The sequence below is a fragment of the Myotis lucifugus genome, unplaced genomic scaffold (genome assembly GCF_000147115.1).
Source record: "Myotis lucifugus unplaced genomic scaffold, Myoluc2.0 scaffold_365, whole genome shotgun sequence".
In the NCBI taxonomy this organism is placed as follows: domain Eukaryota; kingdom Metazoa; phylum Chordata; class Mammalia; order Chiroptera; family Vespertilionidae; genus Myotis; species Myotis lucifugus.
Window position 1 is genome coordinate 706,917 of NW_005871413.1, and position 17,881 is coordinate 724,797.

Consider the following 17,881-nt stretch of genomic DNA (forward strand, 5'->3'; position numbering starts at 1 on the left):
ACAACTGAATTATTTAAACAGATTTGACTGAAGATTATAAATCTCCAGTTTACAAGGTTTGCCAAATGTATACTTATTTGCTTCCATTTGCAAACCTTATTCACACGGAGGTAGAAACTGGTATGTTCCTGATGGGCCCCTTGTCATTTGCTGGGATGGCAAGAAGGAGGTGACCTGGGACAAGGAATGATTGAGCCTGTTCCCACAGGATGGTTTATCAAGGAGTATTAGAAACATCAATATTTTTTTCTCCGCAATGGATTTGCATTTCTTATCTCTGACATTTCATTCATGTAAATATTCATTAACTGCTGAAATAAGCATTGGTGACATCTCAGAAGCAGCTCTTCTTTTATGTTTTTGTATATATTTTTTTTCAGAGAGGGAGGGGGAGGGAGAGAGAGAGAGAAACATTATGATAAAAGAGAACCACTAATCGGCTGCCTGCTGCACGCCCCCCACTGGGGATCCAGCCAGAAACCTGTGCATGTGTCCTTGAGCTGAACCGAACCCGGGACCCTTCAGTCCACAGGCTGACGCTCTATCCAATGAGCCAAACCAGCCAGGACTCAGAAGCATCTCTTACTCTTTTCTTCATATAAGGTAATTTCCACCTTTTTACATCTTTAAACCTAGATATCATTACATTAACAAATAACCACCCTATTTGTTTTTGTGGGTTTTGTTTGTTTTTCTTCTTGCACCGTTCCAAAGGTACTGCAACACCACCTTGATGCGTGGAGTGGACAGAGCAAGCTCCTGTTCCATATCCCTGCTCCAAAAATACATTTATATAATGTCCTTGGATAGAGGACGTATCACATATTAAATTGATAAGTACAAATATTACACGTGTGATGTTTTTAGTTTTAAATATATTGTTGGTCGTTCACATTCTAACCCCTGTATCGTTTCTACTACTTATCATGTCTCAAACAGTCATTGGCACGTAGTAATATGAGGCTATGTCAGCGGGCACTGGTAAGGATGCCCATGATCTTACCAGTCAGAGCCTAGTTCTGTGAGCAGCTGCTTCCTTCCCTTTATGTGATTTGTTGTTTTAGTGACTGAGCCGCAAAGGAGCTGCTCCCCTCAAGTCTCTTTTCCATTCTCAGAAAATGTTGAAGGATGGACTGGATTGACCTGAAAAAAAATTTTTTTTAATATATTTGATTGATTTTTTTACAGAGAGGAAGGGAGAGGGATAGAGAATTACAAACATCGATCAGCTGCCTCCTGCACACCCCCTGCTGGGGATGTGCCCGCAACCAAAGTACATGCCCTTGACCGGAATCAAACCTGGGACCCTTCAGTCTGCAGGCTGATGCTCTATCCACTGAGCCAAAATCAGTGAGGGCTGACCTGAAATTTAATTCCCACAGAGACCATCTGTTCATGGTGAATTCACTTGATCAGCATATTTGAATATCTAACCTTTCCCAAAGACTTTAGTGTTAAGATCTACATTCTCTGTAATTTCCTGGGATAAGAAGAAGGAAATCTACCTGGGAACCTGCACTGGTAAAACTTCTTGCTTCAAATCATCTGTGGGAACCATGCCAGTAATACCATGTCGTCAAGGGCAATTAGAGTGGTGGACTCATCTGTAATATGTCAGATAGCTAAGGACACTCTGAGCATGGGAATCTTAATCAGGGTGAGCAAGGACTGTACACAGATAAAAGGCCACTGCAATCTACACTGTGCCCTTCTATAACCCAAAGGATTGATGTCACTGTTGGCAGGAAGCCTCTTTTGTATAAGTAGTTTTAAAGTATATTAGTAAGGTTAGAGACCTCAGATGAAGCTGAGAGCTGGTACTTCTATGATGTGAGGCTATGAGCTTGTGGAGAGCTCAGATATAACTACCTTGTGAAGCCTGGGTGCTAAAGAGCCTGGGGAGATGCAGGGAGCTCAGGTGCCGCTACTATGTGAGACTGTGAGTACACAGGCAGCATGCGGCTGCTCAGATGATAGATGAAGGCACAGAGGATACTGCTGCTGCTTCAGGCTGTGGGTACAGAGGCTTCTGCTACTTTGTGGGAAAGATGTATTTGTTTGGCAGCAGGTGTGCGGCTGCCTGTATAGGACTGTTGTGAAGAGCTGTTTTGTCTGATGGCTCATTGTTAGCAGTGCTTTAGGGCCACTAGCTTCTAGCTTCTACAGTAAAGACTCTCTTATATACCCACATCTTGCCTAACCGGTTTTGGCTCAGTGGATAGAGCGTCGGCCTGCGGACTAAAAGGTCCCAGGTTCGATTCTGGTCAAGGGCATGTACCTGGGTTGCGGGCACATCCCCAGTAGGAGATGTGCAGGAGGCAGCTGATCGATGTTTCTCTCTCATCGATGTTTCTAACTCTCTATCTCTCTCCCTTCCTCTCTGTAAAAAATCAATAAAATATATTTAAAAAAATATATATATGTACCCACATCTTCTCATGGCTTCTCCTTCTACTATTTCACGTTCAAGTAGTCCAGTCCCTGGCAGAGAAACAAGGACCCCACAGTTGGGGTAGTTGGGCTGAAGGTAAAGGAGGAACTTAGACTAAGTTCGCAACAGTTGGTGCAGTGAGCAGGGTTCAAGGTGGAACTTGCTCTCACAATTAGCACTATGGGCAGGATTTAGGACTAAGCACTCCTGCGCATGTGTCCTACTCTGATACATGGCATAGTCAAGTAGAATTCAGAAGAATATATGGACTCAGAGCAGCTGTGCTGTGACACCATTATACTATCCACAGGTCTCAGGTGTGCTGGGACTGATGTGTTACTGAAATCAGCTCTGGGGGAGCTTCAGAGGCCTCAGGAGTGAACTGGTTAAAGATGGCATAGCATGGGCCTCAGTGCAGGCTCTTTTGGGGGGAAGAAGGGGGTGCTATGTTGCGTTTGGTGTTTCAGAAAATCAGCACATGCTGTCATTGCTGTAGGAATTTGTGCAAGTCTTTGGAAGGACAGACACTTGAAGACAGAATAAAACATTTCACATATAGGAGCTCACTGTTCCTGAGTCTCCTGTGACAAATGCAGGATGAGGTGGCCTGTCCTTCATTTGCAGGTTCTTCTCACTGTGGGTGTGAGGGGAGCTGATTAACAGGCTGTGGGGACGCCTTTGAAGGCACATTCTGTGACTCCTCAACATATTGTCACCTGAGAAAACATCCCAGGACCAGGATCAGTAGCTGGGACCACATGGCTGCTTCTCAGGTAAAAGATGTGTCCTGGGTCAGAGGCTATATTTGCTTTTCCACTAATATCTTTGGATTTATTTCTCTACTTTTGATGTTTTGCCTTGCTAGGTTGTTTCCCTTTCCTTATTTCTTTCCTATTTTCTTTTGATAGTCAATGTCAGCAGTTGCTATATTTCCCTCTCTCATTCTTGAAGTATATTTTTATTGATTGCAAAGAGAGAGAGAGAGAGAGAGACAGACAGACATAGTAACATGAATGATGAGAGAATCATTGAATGGCTGCTTTCTGCATGCCCCACATTGGAATCTATCTGGCAACCTGGGCATGTGTCCTGACCAGTGACCTCTTGGTTAATGGGTCAATGCTCAACCACTGAGGCACACCCACTGGACCAGACAGATGATATTGTTCTAAGAATACCCGTAGTAAATTTTCAAATAGGATTGTGGCTTCTATATGTCCTATTCTATGAGAACTATAAATTCCATTAACAAATCCCTTGAGATCAAAGTTATGTATGAATTTTTCCTGTGTTTTCATTTTCTGTGTATTCACACATACGGTACGTGATCTGGTAACATTGGTATCACAAGGAAAAAGTGAGCTTATTACACAAGTGGAAACAGAGACCTCATCTCAGAACATGAATCAGCATTTGTATTTTCCGAAAAGTGCAGTCTTTTTCTTTGTTACACTTGAAGAAGTGCTTAAATTTAGACTCATCTTGACATTTTCCGCTGAGAAATATACACCACTGACCCTTAATGACGCAAACACAGCACTCAGAAATCCATATTCCTGTGTCCACACCCTCATTCTAAAGTTTATCTTCCTGAAAAGTGAAATCTATACCATGGATTGTTGACATGTGTCATCCTCATTTGTCAGTGTTCGAAAACACATCAGAGAATTTTATTGGATGATTCAAGATACACCCCTAGGTCCAAACCTCTTCTCCTAACACTGTTTTCATGTTGGGTGACATTATGAACTCTTCTGGTGACCTCTATATAAATGTGTCTTTTCTTTCAGGGACCGCTGACCTTCAAGGATGTGGCCATAGATTTCTCTCAGGAGGAGTGGGAATGCCTGGACCCAGCTCAGCGGAAATTGTACCTGGATGTGATGGTGGAGAATTGCAGCAACCTGGCCTCCCTGGGTGAGGATGACTTCTTTCCTGATTTCCTATGCAGGGGTTTTATTCCTTTTATTATTTTAACTAGAGGCCTGGTGCACAAATTCATACACCAGTGGGGTCCCTCGGCCTGGCATGATCGGGCCAAAACCGGCTCTCTGACATCCCTCAAGAGATCCCGTATTGCAAGATGGCACAGGCTCGCCTAGGGACCCAACTGGTGCATGAATGGGGCCAGTGAAAGACGTGGGAGGTTGACTAGCCGGGAGGGACTGGGGGAGTGCTCCAGGGTGTGTCTGCCTGTCTCACTCAGTTCTAATCAGTGGAACCCCAACAGCAAGGTAACCTACCAGTTGGAGCATCTGCCCCCTGGTGGTCTGTGCACATCATAACGACTGGTTGACTTTCTGCCCCTGGTGGTCAGTGCTCATCATAGGGAGCAGTTGAGCTGCCTTAGCATATCATTAGCATATTAGGCTTTTATTATGTAGGATATCTTTAGGGGGCTTCTGCTTTCTAGGGTAGATTCTTACTCTCTGTGTTGTGTACCTAATCTCTCAAAACTTCCATCTTGCAGAATCTCTCATGTATTAAACCACTACTTCCTCATTTGCTTTACAAGGAAGGCTTGCTTGTAACTACTTTTTTTTTTTTTAACATAGATTACATTAGATTACTCACCTGAGGGAAATCATGTACTATCTGTCTCTCTGTGACTTGTGTGCTTTAGTGAAAAAGTGTCATCCATGTTTCTCTTTGTGGTATCAGGTGATAATAACTTTTTATTTTTTGACAGGATAGTATTGCATTATATATATAGGGTAAATTTTACTCATTCATTCAACTATCCATGGACATTTGAGTTACTTCCATCTAATGCGTGCTTTTCTGAATAGCATTGTAATGGACAATGTGTAAATGTCTCTTGCAGATCCTCTGTGAATATTTTTCGATATGTACCTAGAAGTAAGATGGCAGCCAGCAGTATTTTATACTTTACAGCATACAAATCGTGCACCTTTTTTAAAAAAAATATATTTTATTGATTTTTTACAGAGAGGAAGGTAGAGAGATAGAGAGTTAGAAACAACGATGAGAGAGAAACATCGATCAGCTGCCTCCCGCACATCTCCTACTGGGGATGTGCCCGCAACCCAGGTACATGCCCTTGACCGGAATCGAACCTGGGACCTTTCAGTCCGCAGGCAGATGCTCTATCCACTGAGCCAAACCGGTTTCGGCAAATCGTGCACCTTTTACATAAAGTAAACTATTATTTCATTTCTCTTTATGCTATTATTCATGTAATCGCACACTTAATTTGTTATTTTGTACTAATTTCTGTTACGGTACCAGAACACAGCTAACTTTGTGGGTTGGCTTTATATACCACATTTGGAGAAATTCATTAGATTTATATATATTTTTAGAAATATGTAGTCTGTGATTTACAGCACACAATTCTGTTACCTATTAACAGAGATCATTTTATTATTTTCTATTTTTGTTGTGGTCATGGGAGTTACTTAAAATATTTTAAGGCTATAACAATATATTTTAAACTCAGTATGTTAGTTGCATACAAAACTGTGCTACTTGCCATCTCTACCACTGTACCCACTGAAGTTATTGATATCACATTATCTTTTACATTGTGTGTCTTCTAGCAGAGATTTAAGATTTTATTCCTTTTATTTATTCGTTTAAAAAATATATTTTTTGAGAAGTTATTTTTTCATATGCTTTTAGGATTGTATTCTGGGATTCATGATATTTTCATGTTTGGTTTTTGGTTTTTTTTACCTGTTCTCATGTTTATATTCTATTCTACTTATAATTCACTGAGCTGCTTGTATTTGAATGTCTCTTTCTCTAATTGTCCTGACCTTCAACTGTTAATTTTTTATATAAGCTACGTAATCCTTTTCACTATTCTCTCTTTATGGAGTCCCCTTGTAGGTTGATTTGTTAGTGTCTTAGGAGTCCCTTAGGTTCCTTAGGTTAGAACCTTAGGAGTCCCTTATGTTCCCTTCATATTTTCACATATTTGCTACTTTCCCTGAATCAAAATTTTTAATGAATTATGTACAGATTCCTTGATTTTTTATTTTTTAAATAGTCTGTATTGATTTCAGAGAGGAAAGTACATGGAGAGATAGAAACATCAATGAAGAGAGAGAATCCTCAATCTCCTGCTTCCTGCAGGATTGGGATTGAGCCTTCAACTAGGCCTATGCCCTGACCTAAAACCAAGCCGTGACCTCTTGTTTCATAGGTCAAAGCTCATTCACTGAGCCACCGCTGCCAGGCCAAGTTTATAATGTATTTCGTTGATGATCCTACTGTACTATTTAATTTGGGTGTTATGTTTTTCAATTTCCCATTTCTGTGTGGTGTTTGTAAAATACTTTCTTTCTCATTGTATTTTTATTTTGGTTATATAATATTTTGGTGATATTATATAGTTGTCTTTTTTTTTCTACTTTTTGGTTTTGAGGTACTTCTTTTTCATTTTTCTTCAGGTAATTAATATATTTCCATTAATGTATTGCCCATTTGATTACATTTATTCTGTGTTTCTGATGGCATACTTTCTGTTTCTTTGCATGACTTGATATCTTTTAAAAAATTATTTATTTATTTAAAATATATTTTTATTGATTTCAGAGAGGAAGGGAGAGGGAAAGAGAGATAGAAACATCAATGATGAGAGAGAATCATTGATTGGCTACCTCCTGCACTCCCCCCACTGGGGATTGAGCCCGCAACCCGGGCATGTGCCCTTGACTGGAATCGAACCCGGGACCCTTCGGTCCACGGGCCGACGCTCTTTCCACTGAGCCAAAGTAGCCAGGGCATGACTTGATATCTTTTGTTGAGATTCAGAAGTAGTCTTTTGAACAGGCTACTACAGGACACTCATCATGTACTGCCATTCTGTTCCCACTCTGTGTCATGCACAACAGACAGTTGTTCTTCAAGATGCTTCATAACAGAGAGATCATTGAACACTCATTTCCCTCATCTCTCTCTCTACTGAAGAAACTGGGAGGTGGGGGTGTTTTGATAATATTGCCATTGTGTGTCAGTGGGTTTGAGCAGGTATCATTCGCAGATATAAGCAACTCTTTGTCCCTCTTTAATGGGACTTTTACTCATTGTATCTATCTTGAGCTTTCTTTGAATCCTTCACTTGCATTTGGAGTACTCAAAATGTCATTTGTCCTATAGTTGCTGGTAATTTTGAAGTGCACTCATCTGATTGTCAAAATTAAGAATTTGGTTTTTTTTCCAGCTGTGGCATCTGAAGATAACCAGGCCTTTTTGCTAAAGCCCACACTTCAATATTTATCCTCTGAAATTATACTGGTAAGATATAAAAGGTGTGCTTTTGATAATGTACACTTAATGAAAGCCTTGGAATTTGAGGAAGAATGTGATGTGAAAGAGGGGATGTAAATATAAACCAAACTAACCTGGCACGATTATTCATAATACAATTCTTGTGAACTAAAGAAGTCAAATGTACTATGCATTTGAGAAACCTCCCACTTAAAACTCAGTTACATTGGCAGATCAGTTTGTTTCTGCACCTGATGGTTGAAAATAAGTTTTTACTGTTCTGTATCCTTAGAAAGGAAATCTGGAAAACTAGGAGCTAACACAGTCTTTGCTGTGAATAATGATTAGAATTGTTTAAAATGTAGGGTGGGATGAAACTTTCAGTCATTCATGTCTAAAATTTAGATATTTATAATGTTCCTATAAAAGTAAAATCTCAATTTGTCAATCTTAATACTTTTAAATATATTTTTTTTTTATTGATTTTTTACAGAGAGGAAGGGAGAGAGATAGAGAGTCAGAAACATCGATGAGAGAGAAACATCGATCAGCCGCCTCCTGCACATCTCCTACTGGGGATGTGCCCGCAACCCAGGTACATGCCCTTGACCGGAATCGAACCTGGGACCTTTCAGTCCGCAGGCCGACGCTCTATCCACTGAGCCAAACCGGTTTCGGCAATACTTTTAAATATATATATTTTTATTGATTTCTGAGAGGAAGGGAGAGGGTGAAAGAGAAACATCAATAAAGAGATGCAGCCCTAGCTGGCTTGGCTCAGTGGGCCTGCAGACTGAGGGGTCCCTGGTTCGATTCCAGCCAAGGGCACATACCTGGGTTGCGGGCTTGATCCCCAGTAGGGGACGTGCAGGAGGCATCCGATCGATAATTCTCTCTCATTGATGTTTCTATCTCTCCTCCCCTCTTCTCTGAAATCAATTAAGAAATATATTTTTAAAAGTAATGATAATGAGATACAGCCCTATCTGGTTTGGCTCAGTGGATAGAGTGTTGGCCTGTGGACTGGAGGGTCTCAGGTTTCATTCCAGTCACATGCATATGCCTGGGTTGTGGGCTCAATCCCCAATAGGGGATGTGCAGAAGGTAGCCGATCAATGATTCTCGCTCATCGCTGATGTTTCTATTTCTCCCTCACCATTCCTCTCTGAAATCAATAAAAATATAATTAAAAAAAAATAATGAGAGACAATCATTGATTGGCTGCCTCCGGCATGCCTCTATTGGGACCTAGCCTGAAACCTGGGCATGTGCCCTAATGGGGAAACGAACCATGATCTGTTGTTTCATACCTCAATGCTCAACCACTGAGCCCCGCCAGCTAGGCAATTTGGCAATCATTTAAACAAGGATTCATTATTTGTCTCCAAACAATTTTATTTTTATGTTTTGTCTATAATTTCAATACATTGGGAACACTTTTTTGTACAACTTTCATGGTTTATTGAGTATCACAAAAATGATTCTTATACAAGTGTACATGTTTCTTAGAGCTGTCACTAAAGGACTTTCTATCTCCCATTACCAGCAGAATAAATATAATGGAAACACAAGTTACCAATGGAACGAACATTGGAAAAACTTTAAGCAACAGTCATCTCTTAATAATCAACCGAGAATTGAGCTTTCAGAGGACCATTATAAAAGTGGAAAAGTCTTTGACCAAATGTCCTATCAGACTATAGGCCAGGTTTTTCATATTGTGGAGAAGACACACAAGGGATGTAGACTTCTCAAATCTTTTCAGGAATCTTTAAATAACACTGAACAAGAGAATATTCATGCTGATGAGCAAGCTTACACAGGTAATTCATGTGGTGGAATCTTCAGTCAAGTACTCAATCTAAATAGACTGACGGAATTTCATACTGGAGAGAAGCCTTATAAATTTACCGAATGTGACAAAGCATTTAGGGAGTCTGCAACCCTTCATCAAAATCAGAGAGTTTATACTGGAGAGAAGCCGTATAAATGTAGAGAATGTGATAAAGCCTTTAGCCAATGCTTAACCCTTTTTCTTCATCAGGGAATTCACACTGGAGAGAAACCTTTCAAATGTAGCGAATGTGACAAAACCTTCAGCAGATCCTCAAACCTTACTGCACATCAGAGAATTCATACTGGAGAGAAGCCTCATAAATGTAGAGAATGTGGAAAAGCCTTTACCAGCCGTAAATATCTTACTGTACATAACCGTATTCATACTGGAGAGAAGCCATACAAATGTGGAGAATGTGGCAAAGCTTTCACCCAGTTCACATCATTTACCAATCATCAGAGAATTCATACCGGAGAGAAGCCTTATAAATGTAGAGAATGCGGCATAGCCTTTAGCCAGTCCTCATCCCTTATTTATCATCAGAGGGTTCACACTGGAGAGAAACCTTATAAATGTAGAGAATGTGGCAAAGCCTTCCGTGTTATAGCATTACTTACTTATCATCAGAGAGTTCACACTGGAGAGAAACCTTATAAATGTAGAGAATGTGGCAAAGCCTTTAGCCAGTCCTCAACCCTTACTTATCATCAGAGAGTTCACACTGGAGAGAAGCCTTATGAATGTACAGAATGTGGCAAAACCTTTACCGGCTTCTCAGACCTTACTAAGCACCTGAGAGTTCACAGTGGAGAGAAGCCTTACAAATGTAGAGAATGTGGCAAAGCCTTTAGCCAGTCCTCATCCCTTATTAATCATCAGAGAGTTCACACTGGAGAGAAGCCTTATAAATGTAGAGAATGTGGCAAAGCCTTTAGCCAGTCCTCATCCCTTATTAAGCATCAGAGTGTTCACGCTGCAATGAAACCTTGTACCAGGTAAATGTGGAAAATGTGGCAACTCCTTTGGCAGCTCCTCAGGCCTTGCTAAGCATCAGAGAGTTCATTCTGGAGAGAAGCCTTATAGATGTAGAAAATATAACAGCCTTTCATCAGTTTTCCTGACTTACTGCACAGCAGAGTTCATACCTCAGAGAAGACATACAGATGTGAAGAGTGTCATAAGTCCTTGACCAGTTGTGAGAACTTAATGAATATCACAGAACTGATACTGGCAAGAAGCCTTATTAATGTGAAAAATGTAGAAAAGCCTTTAACTGTACCTGAGAGACTTTATACTAAAGAGAGTCCTTACAGCCCTGACATGTTTGGCTCAGTGGATAGAGTGTCGGTCTGCAAACTGAAAGGTCTCAGGTTCGATTCCGTTCAAGGGCACCTTGGTTACGGGCACATCGGGCACATCTCCAGTAGGGGGTGTGCAGGAGGCAGCTGATCGGTGTTTCTCTCTCATCGATGTTTCTAACTCTATCCCTCTCCCTTCCTCTCTGTAAAAAAAATAAATAAAAATAATATATTTTTTTTTAAAAAAGAGAGTCCTTACAAATGTAGAGCATGTGCATTGACTGTACCCACAGTTCAAAATTTACTGAATAACAGACGATTATATTGAAGGAAAGCCTTACACTGTAAAAAGTGTGAGAAAGCCTTTAATCTTAGGTCTACCATACTCAACATTTTAGGAATCATTCTAAAGAGAAAGAGCAATAATATAAAGTTTTCATCCAAAGATTCAGCCATGATTTATCATTGAGAATCATAAAATAAGGTTTTAAACATTATGAGCCATATGTCCAAGCGTATATCTTCATTTATATGTCATACAACGTCTGATAATTATTACTGGATACAAGCCCCAACAGTTACAAAGAATGTGGCAAACCTTACCCAACATCACAATTCATACTGGTGAGAATCAATACGAATGTAAACAGTGTCCTAAATGTTTAATCAGCATCCGTAGTTTATTCCTCACATTTGAATTCATTCTAGAAGGAAACCTTGAATCTGAAGAATGTGGGAAATCATATAATTGGACCTACAGTTTCAGTCAATATTAGGGATTGTAATTGGGTAGAAATTCTACATTTATGATATAGGAGGGAGGACTTTTGTTCAAAATATACAGTTTACAAATCTCCAAGGAATTTATACTTTTAGATGACTTTAAAATGTAAAAACTTGCCCTAACCGGTTTGGCTCAGTGGATAGAGCATCAGCCTGCAGACTCGAGGGTCCCAGGTTCGATTCCAGTCAAGGGCATGTACCTTGGTTTCGGGCACATCCACAGTAGGGAGTGTGCAGGAGGCAGCTCATCAATGTTTCTCTCATCGATGTTTCTAACTCTCTATCCCTCTCCCTTCCTCTCTGTAAAAAAATCAAAATATATTAAAAAATAAAAATAAATTGTAAAAACTTATCCGAGTATGTAATTGATTATGAATTTTAAAATATTACTGAATTCACACTAGATAGGTAGCCAAAATACCTTTCAGGTATTGCTCTAAATCAGAATGTTTCTTACACAGTGTACTCCAAACTTTAAATGTAGATAGGTAATATTTTGTATGCTTGAATATATCAAAAGAATTGATGTTTCCATATGTACAATTTCTTAGAGTATTATCTCATTTATATTGAAATCACTTGAAGTATTTTGAGAAGGAAATATTCATGTGATTCTACTCCCATATCACTTGATGCTGCTATGTGTTATTCCTGGTGTATGTGTGAAATCATGAGGTTGATTCTTTCTGCCTTAAAGATCTGTGAGCTGTTGTATGTGATATGGACTTTACTTATGCACTTTTTTCCATGGAATATTGGATATATTGTAAGGCACACATTTTTTCTATTAGAGAATTATACTATTGAAAGAATCTCTTAAAATAATTCTTGAGGTGTTTTTTTTAAATTATATTTTATTGCTTTCTCACAGAGAGGAAGGGAGAGGGATATAGAGTTAGAAATATCGATAAGAGAGAAACATCGATCAGCTGCCTCCTGCACACCCCCTACTGGGGATGTGTCCGCAACCAAGGTACATGTCCTTGACTGGAATTGAACCTGGGACCTTTCAGTCCGCAGGCCGACCCTCTATCTGCTGAGCCAAACCGGTCAGGGCAATTCTTGAGTTTTATAAATGATGTCTTCAGAGTTACTTCCTTTTCTGTGCCAATGTGTTAGGATGAAAACTTTCTGAGGGCATATCCATTTTTGGTTTTGATGTTTAGGTAAATGGAAGTACACAGGACAGAGCTGTCTGTGTAATAGGTTTTCCATAATTAACAGGAATATTGCAATACCAGTGACATTGTTGTACTCAGAATGCAGTATTGGCATGAACTCTGCATGTGGAAAGACGACACCTTTCCCAGGCTGCACTGCTGGCTGAATTAAGAAAAATTAATTCTATTTCTTATGTTTCCTATTTCCTGTTTCTCTCTGGTTTTTCACTTTGTCTTCTAGGCTGCCATTCTTTTTGCAGTGCTATGATCCCAGCCTGTAAAGCTCTTCTTGTCCACATCAGCCCCTCAAGCCTGTGTAGCTTCTGCTCAGTTGTTTGGAATTCACTAATGCAATGACTGACAGTAGAATTTGGTGAATATTTTGCTTTATTTTCACGAAGTAGTAAGCTCACCATTTGGGTTCTCGTGCTGACACCTATAGTTTTGAATATGAATATGAACTTTTGGAATACCACAAATTAGCATCTGTATACTTTTAATTGGAATGATTTTTCTTGTCCTGATACTCATTGGAAACCGTAACAATTTCTCAGTGTTACATCAGTAACTTCTTTATTGGGGTGGGATTAGCCCATGTTAAACAGGTTTTAGTCTCACTTTTTTTTTTTTTTAATATATTTTATTGATTTTTTACAGAGAGGAAGGGAGAGAGCTAGAGAGTTAGAAACATCGATGAGAGAGAAACATCGATAAGCTGCCTCCTGCACATCTCCCACTGGGGATATGCCCGCAACCCAGGTATATGCCCTTGACTGGAATCGAACCCAGGACCCTTGAGTCCGCAGGCCGATGCTCTATCCACTGAGCCAAACCGGTTTCGGCAAGTCTCACTTTCTTGAATGTAGCCTAATGTTGGTCATTCTTTCTAGAGGAACCCCAGAGATCATGGCAGCTTTGCAGTTGAAAACTTTTATTATTTTGGATGCAAAGTTATTTTGTTTATTCGCAGCCTGACCAGAGGTATGTCCATTGGCATTAGCTGTCCCTAGAGTGTTTTCCAAGCCATCACTATAAGTTTCAGGGACAGCAGGATAGCACAGATTGAAATGAAAGTCCTACATTTATTACTTCTCCGGTAGTGTCCAGTGCTGAATGTGTACAAGGTGGTAAACATCAGTTCCTATCCATGTGCCACCCAAAGGACTGACAAAAATCATTGCAGAGACAAGATGTTCAATATTCTTCTACTTTCTGACATACCCATGGAGCATTCGTATGTATATGTATCTGTTGATATTTTGTGACTGGGACTCATTTGGACCAGGGGCTTTATTAATTTGTTCTGTTATAGGACATAGTATGGGGTCCAGATCATTCCTAGAATTGAATCCCAACTGGACAATAGTTCCATATTCTGATACTGTAGTGAGGAATATTGATTTATTTCTCTGGGAGATATATTCATTGATGTCAAAGGGAAGTTAAAGTCCCCTCCTATGATTGTATTAATTAACTTGAAAATGCCAATAACTATATACCTGTCAATAATCACAATATAAATGGTTTCATTGCTTCAACCAGAAGACACAGGGTATCTGAATGGATAGGGAAAGAAGATCTTTACATATGCTGTCTACATGGCACCCACTTCAGATGAAAAAAACAGCATGAAAGTAAAGGGTTGGAAAAAAGTTATTTCATCTCTACCTTCGGGCCCCAAAGAAACTACTTTGCAGAGAATGTTGCTCTGGTGAGAGCTCTAATCCTGGACGGTGTACATTTAATAGGCATGAGAACAACCGTGCTCAGAGTTAGCTGACCCATGTGGAAGCTCTGACTTTTAGTGAAGTCAGCACGTAACAGTGTTTCAATGCATAGAGGAAGGAGCTGGAGCAGGTCAGAGCAGGCCTGCTGGGAAACTCAGATAAACATGCCTTTCTTTTATGGGAACCACTTAATTGATGGCTTTACAGTCTCTTTATAAAATTTGGAAGTCCAATACAGGAAAAAACTGTCTTTGGAGGGTAAAACAAGTGATTTCATGGAAATCAAATTTTTTAAATGCTGTGGTTGCAATCCTAATGTCAGATAAAATATATACTTTGAAAGAGAGGCCATAATAATGGAGGGATAATTCCTAATGCTAAAGGGATCAACTCATCAAGAGTATAAAACCCTTGTAAACATTTGTGGATGCAAAGTAGGAGGACCTGAGTATATAAAGCAAATATTGGTGCACATGAAGGCAGAGGTTGGTCTTTCCCATCTGGGATCTTTGTATTTTGTTTGTTGACTTGGGGAAATAGGGATACAGATGCTTCAAGACCTGTGACTTAAAATCACTTTTACTCATCCGATAGTCTGTATTTTCCCCGTGGTGCTAGAGTCTTTGCACAGAGCATACATTTTTTAAATATATATATTTTCTTGATTTTTTTACAGAGAGGAAGGGATAGAGAGTTAGAAACATTGAACAGCCGCCTCCTGCACACCCCCTACTGGGGATGTGCCTGCTACCAAGATACATGCCCTTGACTGGAATTGAACCTGTGACCCTTCAGTCCGCAGGCCGACACTCTATCCGCTGAGCCAAATATAGCCAAACCGGTCAGGGCCAGAGCATACATTTTGATGATGAGGTATTTAACCTTTCTCTGTTTTTGTGTTGCTGTCATAGTTCAAACTATTGTAAAATCCAAGATCATGAAGAATTAACCCTATGTTTTTATGTCAGAGTTCTTACATTTAGCTCACATATGGCTTCTATGTCTTGGATAAATCAACCATTTTTACTGCAGTCACCTGTTCAATGACAGTCCCTAGCTTAGGGGTGGGCAAACTTTTTGACTCGAAGGCCACAATGGGTTCTTAAACTGGACCGGAGGGCCGGAACAAAAGCATGGATGGAGTATTTGTGTGAACTAATATAAATTCAAAGTAAACATCATTACATAAAAGGGTACGGTCTTTTTTTTTAGTTTTATTCATTTCAAACGGGCCGGATCCGGCCTGCGGGCCGTAGTTTGCCCACGGCTGTCCTAGCTGAACACCAAGGTTTTTTGTGGGAAGGACATGCAGAGAATAACAAGTGGTTACCGTTCAAAAATCACAATCATGATACATTTTAACACTAATTATGTCATTTAAAAGCCCACTTTGAACCTTAGTTTTATATGTGAACTTTCCATTTTCTTACCAGTTATTCATACTTTTGAGTCCTAAACGCCCTGAGGTTACATTGATTCTGTAACCTCAGATGCATTCATACAATCAGGCAAAAGTATTTCTCCTATCAGTGTTATTTTTTCCCATAGATTCCTGGGGATTTGTGCACATTAATACATCACTTCAGCCCTAACCGGTTTGGCTCCATCCTCAGTGGATGGAGCGTCGGCCTGCGGACTCAGGGGTCTCGGGTTCGATTCCGGTCGGGGGCGTGTGCCTTGGTTGCGGGCACATCCCCAGTGGGGGGTGTGCGTGAGGCAGCTGATCGATGTTTCTCTCTCATCGATGTTTCTGGCTCTCTGTCCCTCTCCTTTCCTCTCTGTAAAAAATCAATAAAATATATTTAAAAAAAAAATACATCACTTCATATGTAGTCTCTTCGTTCCTGGTTTGTATTGAGCTGTCAGGGCATCCATCCAGATGGGGCCCCTGAGCAATCCTTATTGACCAACCTGGCTGATAGTCCAGAGCCTACTTGCAGGTTCTACTCCATGTGTGAATAGACACCCCTTCTCAACATGATCACCTCATCAAAGCCTGTGGCTGAGTTCCACGTTACTGCCTCATATAGAGACGTGTGGTAAGGATGTTAATTTCCTTATGTGAACATAAAAGGAAACAGGAAACCTAGCTTTCAAGTTTTTAGTGGCATCATTTAAACCCAAAATAATTTTAAACTTGAAATAAACAACCTAATATTCATTATTCTATTTCCTGTGGAAATTCTGGAGATTGTGCTGGTGGAGTTTGCATCAACCTGGTCACATCTGTATGTTCCACAGACATTTCTAAAAGCTTATTTCCAATACAGGGCCTCAGGGTTTTCTCAAATAATAGGAGTTTTGAAAAATTTAAAGTATTTTTATCCTAATATTTTAATAAGATTTTATTATCTTTGTGTTAACTAAAAAAATTTTTTTATTCATTGCAGAGAGGAATGGAGAGGGAGAGATGGAAACATCAGTGGTGAGAGAGAATCATGGATCCCCTGCCTCCTGTATACCCCACACTGGGATGGAGCCCTCAACCAGGGCACGTGCCCTGAGCAGGAATGAAACCCCAACTTTTGGTTCATAGTCCTATCCTCAACCACTGACCCACACTGTCTGGGCAGGTTTTATTACTTTAAATAAATTCTTATGCTGAGATAGATTGAAAGTTTGGAAGATACATTGCTTTTGGACAACAACAACAACAGAAAAAACAAGCTCCCATGACTCGGCTTACTCCCAGTCGTGTCTACTCACTATGCAGAGAATGTCCTGCTGTTTGTCTATAGATGGAATCTTTTTTTTTAATAAATATATTTAATTGATTTTTTACAGAGAGGAAGGGAGAGGGATAGAGAGTTAGAAACATCGATGAGAGAGAAGCATCGATCAGCTGCCTCCTGCACACCCCCTACTGGGGATGTGCCTGCAACCAAGGTACATGCCCTGCCAGCTGGAGGCACCTGTGTGTAGGAGCCTAAGTGAAAGCAGCAGAGAAGGGCTCAGCCACCCCGGAGATATGTGCAATGATGAATTTTGCTTGTTTTAAGCCACTAAACGTTGACTGTTTTATGCCACAACAAAGACTAGTTGTAAGAGAAAAGAGTTCCTGAGATTGACATGCTCAGTAATAAAAACCTAATGCATGTGACATGGCCTTGGGACTGGCTAGTGGATAGAGGCTGAAGGGAGACTGTTAGTGGACCCTGCAAGCGAAGGAACTAGATGGAAGTCTGGAAGGACAGGAAATGTTTTGTTTTGGGAAATCATGTTTTATCTAGTGAAAAAATTGACAAACCTTTTGCCAATAGCACATGAAGCAGAACAACCACCTGGACAACCCGTAGACGCATAAGAAATATTGAAGTATTGTTGCATTAAGAGAATCCCTTTTGGGGTGGTTTTGGGGCTGCCCCCTCGCTCCTGCCCCGCCCTCCCTCCCTCTGTCCCTGCACAGGCCT

The 17,881-nt window shown here is 40.3% G+C and overlaps 2 protein-coding genes, 1 non-coding gene and 1 pseudogene across 4 annotated transcripts in view; 3 read left to right on the forward strand and 1 right to left on the reverse strand.

The window, feature by feature from the left end:
• The window catches only part of LOC102425285, a 66,798-nt pseudogene that overhangs the window by 1,294 nt on the left and 47,623 nt on the right, over positions 1-17,881 (forward strand).
• The window catches only part of LOC102418082 (zinc finger protein 91-like), a 45,537-nt gene that overhangs the window by 1,292 nt on the left and 26,364 nt on the right, over positions 1-17,881 (forward strand). The gene's annotated exons all lie outside the window — the stretch shown is intronic.
• LOC111828446 lies at positions 694-879 on the reverse strand. The gene has a single exon (XR_002832316.1). It is a non-coding gene; the product is annotated as a U2 spliceosomal RNA (small nuclear RNA).
• Positions 4,229-10,610, forward strand: LOC102424660 (zinc finger protein 501-like). The gene is made up of 3 exons (XM_023764978.1): positions 4,229-4,348; positions 7,620-7,693; positions 9,213-10,610. Exons 1-3 carry the CDS (start codon positions 4,315-4,317, stop codon positions 10,500-10,502), a joined length of 1,398 nt encoding a protein of 465 aa, XP_023620746.1. The 5' UTR covers positions 4,229-4,314; the 3' UTR covers positions 10,503-10,610.